Raw genomic sequence first — 8,994 nt, forward strand, 5'->3', positions numbered from 1 at the left:
GTTGCTGAGCTCAAACTGGGGTCCTCACATTTTGTCAAGTTTTTCAAGCCTTCGCTGGCCGCTTTTTATTTGTTGCTATTTGGTAACAAAAACCGTAGCCTTTCTGAGCATCCAAGATATTGACCTGGCTCACTGGTATCTTCTCGTGATCCCTTTAACTGCACCAGAAATTACCTTGTTTTTTCTTTTGTTTGTTTCTTCATTTTCATTTTGTTGAAAAAAAAAAAAGAATCGATGGGGATTCCGAGAATTGAACTCGGGACCTTTCGCTCCCTAAGCGAGCATCCTACCACTGGACTAAATCCCCGAATGTATCATTCTTCCATATCTCAGATTTCTTTGAATAGTAACCAAAAATGTGGACTTGGGACCATATGCATGAAAATTATAGGTTTTATTTGTAATTTATGGTAGAAGCGAAAAGAACTATACAAGTGTTAAAACACGATTTTGAACTATCACAATATCATATCATAGTATAGGTTAAAAAATATAAATGAAAATTTAACAAAACTTGATGAAAATCTGACGGTTAAAAATTATGTTCTACCAGGGTTTTCTTTGTATTTTTCAATAGCGCGGTTCAAAAATTCATCACGTGATTATTAGGCAAGAGAATTAGGGAAGTGGTTCTTTTTTCTAGCTAGATTCTAAGTGCACTAGGGTACTATTTTTGGGCAGGTTTAAAACTGTTAGGGTTTATATTTCAAAGTTTAACCACTGCTTGTCGTACTGATTTTGTATTCTTTCTTAGACTCTTGCTTAGAAGAGGAGAAGCAAGTAAAAAACATATGAACTTTCCATTGGTTTTTGAAACATTGAATCAAACCAATTATGGACGTAGTCTCTGAGAGATGTTGGTTATGTGCAAGAGCAAGAAGTCAAATGGAGCTTTGACTTGGATAACTAGAAGTCTTTGCGTGTGTTAGGTGCATGGCATAAAACTAATTTTGTGGAAGTTGATGGTGTCAGAGAATTTGACCTCCTTGATTTTTTCTATATCACCAAGAGAGAATATAAGAGAGTTGGTGATATATGTATGTGTGTGTGTGTGTGTGTCTATATATCTATATATCTATATATATATATATATATATATATATGTATATATGTATATGTATATATATTCAAGGCAATTTGTTCTACAACTTAAACTTCATACTTTAATCGTTAGAAAGACCATTTAAAAAGTGACTTAAAAGATTGCAACCTTCAAGGATAATTAATGTAGGTCAAACAATTAAGGTTTTAAAAATATTGTATCCAAATTATCAAACCATAAACCTCTAAGAGGTAGTAGTGGGTAATCAGTGGGGACGACTCTAGTTGACGACCAAGATTACTTAAAACCAAATGCGTTTTTTTTTTTTTTTCTCTCTTGCATTTTCTGAAATAAGTGCCCGTTGCATGTGCTTGTTTTGGTTTACATTTTTTTTTTTTTTTTTCATGTTTGACAAAACTTGTGAGATTATCGAAAGGATTATAATTTTCTCTTATATTAAATGTAAAAGAAGAAAGATAAAGACACTTCTGGAAACATGGATCGAGTTAATATGCAGGCAGATGTGTTTTGCTGTTTTTATTTTAGGGTCAACTAATAACACTCTCTGATTCTAGTGGAAGTCATAACGCAACAATACTCTAATGGAATGCTATTTGGTAAACATGAAGAAAAATAAGAAAAAGTGTCCCTTAAGTCGGAGAAAGTAAAGGCGAAATTAATCTTGTAAGTATATGACAAAAAGGCATAAACCTTAATTTTTTTTTCTCTCATTAAAGGAATATTTTTCCAAAATTTTCCGAAAATTAACACATTAAAAAAAAAAACAACATATTGAAACATGTATACATATTTGCTATGAAAAAAAAAAAAAAAAAAAAAAAAATCTTTGGTCGTTTCTTTTTAAGACTTATTTCTTTTATAATTGCTCTAGTACTAAAAGCCGATCACCAAGCTGAAATAAGATGTTTCTTTTTCTTTCTTTTGTTTTGGTAAATAGTTGTAATAAAACAGAATAATTATTTGACCATTGTTCACATCAAATAAAAAAAAAAAGAAAGAAAGAAGAAAAGATGCAACAATATAGAAAACTCAAGAATTCACTATTCTCCCAAAATGTTTCACATTTAAGAGTGCTACTTAATGAAAATAGACATATAATGCCCAAAAGCTTTCCACTTTTAACTTCAACTTTATTAACATCTTTAACTTCCAAAATTGTTCATCAAACACTCGATTAATTTGCATACTACACAATTCATGTAGACAAACAAACCTCACGAGTGTATGCTCTACATCAGCCAGAATAGTTACTAGAATTTCTTACAAGAATAATTCAACAGTTTCTATATAACTCTAGGAGCCAAGCGATACATTCTATATATATATATATATATTATGTATATGGGTATTGATATCCCTAGGAGTAGAATTTAACATGACTGAGAGAACTAGACCCCAAAAAACAAATAATTTAATAGTTTCAGTTTCATCTTTGGAAGCACAATGCATCTGTAAGCTATCAATAAAAAGCTTCAAACACAGGAATTGCCATTTATTTATATACAAAGATCCTTCAAGAAAAAAAGAGCTCGGTTTGACCCCAAAAGTATAGTAGTTTCGTCGACATCAGTAGTGTCCCCCTGGTCCTCTCCAAAATTACAAAAACCTGAAAGGGACAGCCAAAATCACATCATTACTTGATAAAAAATTCCATCTCCAGTTGAAGGTAAGAACACGAATTTACGCCGAATTAAAGATGGGCAACTCACATTCTGACAGGCGCTCGCATAGCTCGCCTTTTCTATCAGTCTTCCAGGTGAATTCTAGTAAAGAGTGCATTACGTAACTGGCACTATTTAGTAACACAAAAGATTCAATTAATAGAGATAAACCAAGGGATAATATTACTATTATTAGCCTTCCATATACTTTAAAAACAGTGGCGGCTTTAAACTGCAGATGACTGTGCTTCCCGTTATTCCTTTCGCAAGTCTTGGCAACTAACAGGTACAAGTGAGTAAGCTGCGTCAAGGCTGGAGAATTATTTAACGTTCATAGCAGCAGCCATATTCCTCAGCTTCTGAGAGATTTCTGAAAACGACGGCCTCTGCGCAGGATCGGAGGCCCAACAACTTTCCATCAAAGACTTCCATTCGGGATCGCACCATGTTGGAATTTGAGGACGTAATGTGTTATTCACGATTCCTCCTGCAGATGGATAATATTTCATTTGAGCCAAAAAAAAAAAAAAAACACCACCCAGATAATAAATAGCATATTATCATACAGCATAGACGTAGTTTTTTTTGGTTCTCCATAGAAGATTATATATGGCGGTTGCTCACTTCTCGATAGAAGATTATATATGGCCATTGACAAGTGAGCAAAACGTTCAAAACACGTGTTCTTAATCAAGTCATACGTAATAAGAATGCTGACAACTTGTTCCATCACTTCATATAACATTTCTCTTCCCAATAAAAGCAACGAGACATCACTATTTAATCAATGTTGCAGATTAAAACTAGAACTTGGAAGAACAAGTAAAGTTCAACAGAATCAGTGCAGTTAAACTTAATACGGAGTTTGAAAAAAAGAATAAGAACTTCCCCGGCATGCAGTATCGATCTCCTTTCCAAGAGAAGACACCAAGAGTTTTCAGTTCGCGATACTAATGATTCAGAAGTGAAATGTGCAAGCAATCTATAAATACTTTGTAAACGCACGCCAAATGTAACGACTATGTAGTACAAGTAATACCACTAACACCAGCGGAAATTGTTTATCAAATAAAGATGGTACTATCGAGAAGCAATAGTCAAAATTAGCAGTGAAAAGTAATCAAGGGAAAAATACAAGAGGACAGTAAGCATTTGGTGCTTACCAATTATAGACGCACAATGCATATCTGCATAAGGTTCTTCACCCGTGAGCACTTCCCACATCACAATGCCAAATGAGTAAACATCAATCTGCATTATGGGGAGTAATAATATATCAGATAACTCAGCAATGCTGACCACAAAAGTCGAAACTAATCAAAACATTCACAAGTTATAAGAGCTGTACACCATTGAAGCTGAAAAATCCAATATTATGGCATGTCAAAAAAATAAAAAATAAAAAAAAATACCTTCTCTGTAACCATGTTACTTTTCCCACTAAGAAGCTCGGGTGCCATCCAGGGTAAAGTTCCACGAACACCTCCCGACACCAAGGTGTGCTGTTTTACCTTCGATAAGCCCAAGTCTCCAATCTAATACAAAAAATGAAAGATATCATGTAATATTCTCACGATAACTTGCCACACTTTAATCAGTTTTTCCTATTCTATTATGTCATACTTAAATAAAAACAGTTGTAACAGAAAACGCTGGAAATAGAGTGATAAGATCATATCACAAAGTGACCATCAAGAGTTTAAATCTCTCCCAATTTTCCAATTCATACTACATACTACTTAAGCCCAAAAAAAAAATAAAAATAAAAAATAAAAAATATCAGTTTATCTGTCTCCATCAATACATTTCAACTCAGCATACCTTGCAAATGGGCCGCTGGGGATCTCTCATGTTTACCAAAAGATTTTCACATTTCAAATCAAAATGGACAATGTTCTTCCCGTGCAAATACTCCATTCCAAATGCAGCATCCATAGCTATGATGAGTCTTTTACGACGATCAATTGTTCTGTTTCAATGACATAATGACATCAGAAGCATTCCAATCTTTAAAACTCTAAACAGAAAACAGCTACTATTTTACTGTAATTTCATAATCTTATGCCATCATGATACCTGTCCTTTTTCTGCAAAAATTGTTTCAAAGATCCATTAACCATGAACTCCGTTACAGTCGCCAAAGAACCATCAGGACCATCACGGACAATGCCATAAAAAGAAACAACATTTGGATGATGTAATGAGCTCAATATCAAAGCTTCCTTCCAAAAATCAGCAATCTGTAACGTGAATATAGATTGATTAAATCAAAATCGCACTTGCTGAGTCCACTATACACAGTACCGGTATACTAGGTAAAAAAGTTCTTGTTTAAAATAAATAGTATGTATTTAAAAGTTCTTGTTTAAAATAAATAGTATGTATTTATTGAAACAGCGCCACTAAACAGAAAAGAGTCTTCAGATATATGCAGTACCAGGCGTTCTCTTTCGGATGGTCTCCCAGCGAAACAGCTGGCTTTTATTCTTTTTATTGCTACATCAGAACCCCTCCACTTCCCATGATAAACAGCTCCATATGTTCCAGAGCCTAATTCCCGGATCTCCTCCAAATCGTCGTTTTTTATCGTCTAAACAAAGAACAACAGAACTATTAGAAATAAGTACAACCCACATAAAAAGAATGTCCAAATAACAGAAAACTCCAGTGACATGAAGAAGACAGCGACGCGAACCTGCAATCCCTTGGCAATGGCTTCCGCCTCAGCTGTTGTTGGCTCGATTCTAGAGTTGTTTATATTATCAGTATCAGAATCCAATTCTGAATCAACTGGAGCATTCTGCTAAACAAAATAAGATTTCACATTAGAAGAGGAAACGAGTTGGGAATCATTTTACAAAACAAAAATAGAAATTGATGAGGAAATAAATAGTCATAAGACAATCAATAAGCTTCGATAATTTGTTTAGTCCTCACCGCTGAATCTAACTCATTAGATGGCACTTCTTTGGTTAATGAACCGATCTTCTCAGCATCTGTATTTTCTGCAACTTTTGCTTTCACGTCATTCACCCCATCTAATGCCGCTTTCTTTGCAGATGCAACCAAATCAGGTAAGAAACTCAGCTGCTCAACCGAAGGCTTCAAATCTTCAAGAGCAGAATCCTTTTCCCCTTGCTTGGCAACATCCACATTCTCTTCTGCTGGCTTTACGCAATTTGAATTTACTGTCTCAAGAGATGCAACCTCGCGATTATTGTCACCGACCTTTTTTACCTCTGAATAAGAAATATCCTGCACATCAGAGTTCTCGGCCTTTTCCACATGAATTTCTTCTTTCTCTTCTTCAGGCATGTTTTTCCCATCCAACCTCACAGCTTCTTTAGCAGGTTCAGCGGGATTAACAATGTTTGTCATGTCGAGTGAAACTCGTACAGGATCCAGGCAAAACGGATGTTGATTTTCCTGACCAAGTGCTGTAGGATTTAGTCTCGAATCATGACCGTAGGCATATTCTGGAACAGCTTTGCCATCAAAAGCCATCATTTTAGAGGATTCAGCCCAGGGATTCTGATTTTCCATTCCAATACAAAACCTAGGACTTCCTTCCCATTGGCCTCTTGGGAATCCTGGACTAACTTTGCCATTGACTGGCGGCATCGAATTACATGCTTCATAAGATTGACCAACATGTCCTGGGTTATGAACATTTCTCCATAAAGCATGTCCAGGCAAATGTCCATGACTTGGGTAAAGAGATTCTCCTCCATGGACAAAAGGAATGTTTCCATATCGAACACCGCTTTCTTCGGGTGAAGGAACGTGTATCTGCGGTGCACCAGCCACGGTTTGGTCATGGAAAACTTCATTCCCCAATTCGTGTCCTGCTTGGTGCTGAACGTAGTTTGAGGACACGGGACGGCCTTCTGCGATACTACCGTGAGCAAGAGGCAAATTGATGCCAAGACCATCCACAGGATAGTGGTCATTGGTTCTCACAGAGCCAGAGACATTTGATCTTGCTTCATCAGCCCGGGCATTAAACTGTTGCTGCAAAATCCATCCTCTTTCATGATTTTGAGTGTCGCTGTATAAAGGTCGGTGATCGTTGATCTGCTCGTTCGCATAAATTCCATGATTCAATATCTCCCTGTTTGGTGGGCAATCAACGCACGGATTAGGCACTTGGTGAAGTCCATTTCCCACGTTCGGATGCTTGAAATTTCTCTGGAAAGCCATCCGGCAATGCTCGCAGATACTACTTCCTTCAGCAACATTCGGCCCATGAAAAAGATTTCCAGGAAAACCCGATTTTTCAGCAGACAAAGCTCCGGTTGGCAGCCACGCAACATTCTCTGAATACTGATGTTGGTGCTCAAATGCAGGCTGCTGTTGATTCACTTGCTGCCGAGGATATTCGTCAGGCATTCTATCCAAGCATTTATCCGGTACCAACTCAGCAAACGGCACATGAAATCTTGCAGACGACGGAGAAGAAGGAAACTCTGTCATTGGCCTCGGTTCGTGCCCGTGATGCCTCGGGGAATAGAAGGCAGGGCTCCAAGGAGGTTCCATCTCACTATACCTCTGGCTCATCGGCTGATGGTGTTGGCCCGACCCCATATGCGGAATCGAAAGATGATGCAAATTATACTGCGGAATCGTCGAAATCTCATAATTCCTCTGGTTATGAACGCTGCCCTCGAGACTCAACGAGTTAAAATACTGCTCCGCGACATGTATGTCCTCGACCGGGCTCATCACCGGGGATTCAGGCTGCAACTGCTTCCTAAAGTCAGGTCCATCATTCAAATTGTTCAAGGCATCCACATACCGCCTCTCGGTATCCCTCTCATCGCCAATGCCAATGCCAACGCCAATGCCGTCATAGTGCGACGGAGAACTATCTTGCTCCGGGTGCGAAAACAGAAAAATCCTCAGCCTAGTGAAACCATCCCCGGACCCCAACTTATCATACTCCTCCATCATGTTAGTCACATCATCATCATTCACAACCGATACGAGGGCGTCGAGATCCTCGTCCGGTTGCTGGTACTTCAACACGGCCACGCCCTCGTAAAGCTCCCTCATCTTCCCCATCAAATCCTCATAACTAATATCCCGCGGGACGCTCACAATCCGCGTCTCCCCACCCACGTACCGGAGCTTCCCGTCCTGCGGGCGGGGCAATATGCTGCCCAGAAAGCTACACAGGAATTTAACCCTCGGGGTTTCGTCGTTCGAACCCGGTATCGAAATCAGGTTTGTTGTACTAGAATGGTGGTTGTTATTATGCCCATCCATCAAGAACAAGGACTGGTGACGGCGTTGCTGATCAATTGAGTTATCAGCAATACCTTTGTTACACATTAGTATCATTCAGACGCTATTGTGGTAATAAAACTGCACAATTTTGGGGGAAAATTCGGGTTCGGACTCAATATCTAGAATTGCAAAATTCACCATCAAAAGTTTCCGCATTTACGGAAATTTAGAGATCAAATCGGATTGCAGAAACCAAACCACAGAGAGCCCCAGAACACGAAATTAATATATATTTATGTATATATATATATATATGGAAAAGCGTCAAGTATCTGAGAAGCGAAAAAATTTTACTAGATACCTGTTATGATTTGAAGAATTGGGCAATACCCAGATGCTGAAACTCGATACCCAACACCAAAATAAGACGGAAAAAAAATATTGTCAGCAGTCACTGGAGAGACTAAGGATTAGAAGAAGAATAAGAAGAAGTCGTTAATGGTGGTGGTGAATCGAGAGGACCGCCATAAGAGGCGTAAGAGTGGAATTTATAGTTTGTTTTTTTTTTTTTTATAGTTCGGTTTCTCTCTCTATAGTTTCTCTCCCTTGTTTTCCTTCTCCTTCTCCAAGTCTGTTTTGAGTTTTGTTTTGTTTTCTCTCTCTTCTTTCTCTCTCTAGCCCTTGGGGTCGCCCGCTGGCGTGGTTCCATTCCAAGATGCGATGCCTGTATGCCAGGTAGTGTGACACGTGGCAGTACCTGGTTTCGTTGTTCTCTGAGCATCTTTATTTATCTCTTTCCTTTGGTCCTCAGGATATGCCCTTTGCTTTCCCTTTTTTCTCCCCTACCCTCATCGCTCCTGTGCTCCCACGTGCCAACCACGTGATCGGCATATGCATTATTTAAAATTTTAATTTTTTCAAAAAAAAAAACAATAAATTGGAAGTGTTTTTGAAAATTTTCAGATAATTAGGGTTGAGACCGTCTTTTTTTTTATTATTGGTAGAAATTATTGTTTGTTTTAGCTGTTAAGATTAAAATTTTCA

General features: G+C 37.9%; 1 protein-coding gene and 1 non-coding gene across 5 annotated transcripts; both read right to left on the reverse strand.

Annotated features, from left to right (window-relative positions):
* Positions 1-235: 235 nt before the first annotated feature.
* Positions 236-307, reverse strand: TRNAP-AGG. The gene has a single exon. It is a non-coding gene; the product is annotated as a tRNA-Pro (tRNA).
* Positions 308-2,452: 2,145 nt separating this feature from the next.
* On the reverse strand, positions 2,453-8,563 carry LOC21405688. Of its 4 annotated transcripts, none has more exons than XM_024169853.1 (10): positions 8,312-8,563; positions 5,662-8,088; positions 5,420-5,527; positions 5,162-5,314; positions 4,801-4,964; positions 4,546-4,693; positions 4,137-4,259; positions 3,888-3,975; positions 2,773-3,211; positions 2,453-2,669 (listed from the first exon to the last, which is right to left on the reverse strand). In XM_024169853.1, exons 2-9 carry the CDS (start codon positions 8,062-8,064, stop codon positions 3,045-3,047), a joined length of 3,354 nt encoding a protein of 1,117 aa, XP_024025621.1. In that variant the 5' UTR covers positions 8,065-8,088; positions 8,312-8,563; the 3' UTR covers positions 2,453-2,669; positions 2,773-3,044. The 4 variants fall into 4 exon arrangements, with proteins under 4 accessions (XP_024025621.1, XP_024025620.1, XP_010103011.2 ...); XM_024169852.1 differs by having other exon boundaries at positions 5,662-8,129; XM_010104709.2 differs by having other exon boundaries at positions 5,420-5,524; positions 5,662-8,563.
* Positions 8,564-8,994: the final 431 nt, after the last annotated feature.

The sequence above is a fragment of the Morus notabilis genome, unplaced genomic scaffold (assembly GCF_000414095.1).
Source record: "Morus notabilis unplaced genomic scaffold, ASM41409v2 Scaffold317, whole genome shotgun sequence".
In the NCBI taxonomy this organism is placed as follows: domain Eukaryota; kingdom Viridiplantae; phylum Streptophyta; class Magnoliopsida; order Rosales; family Moraceae; genus Morus; species Morus notabilis.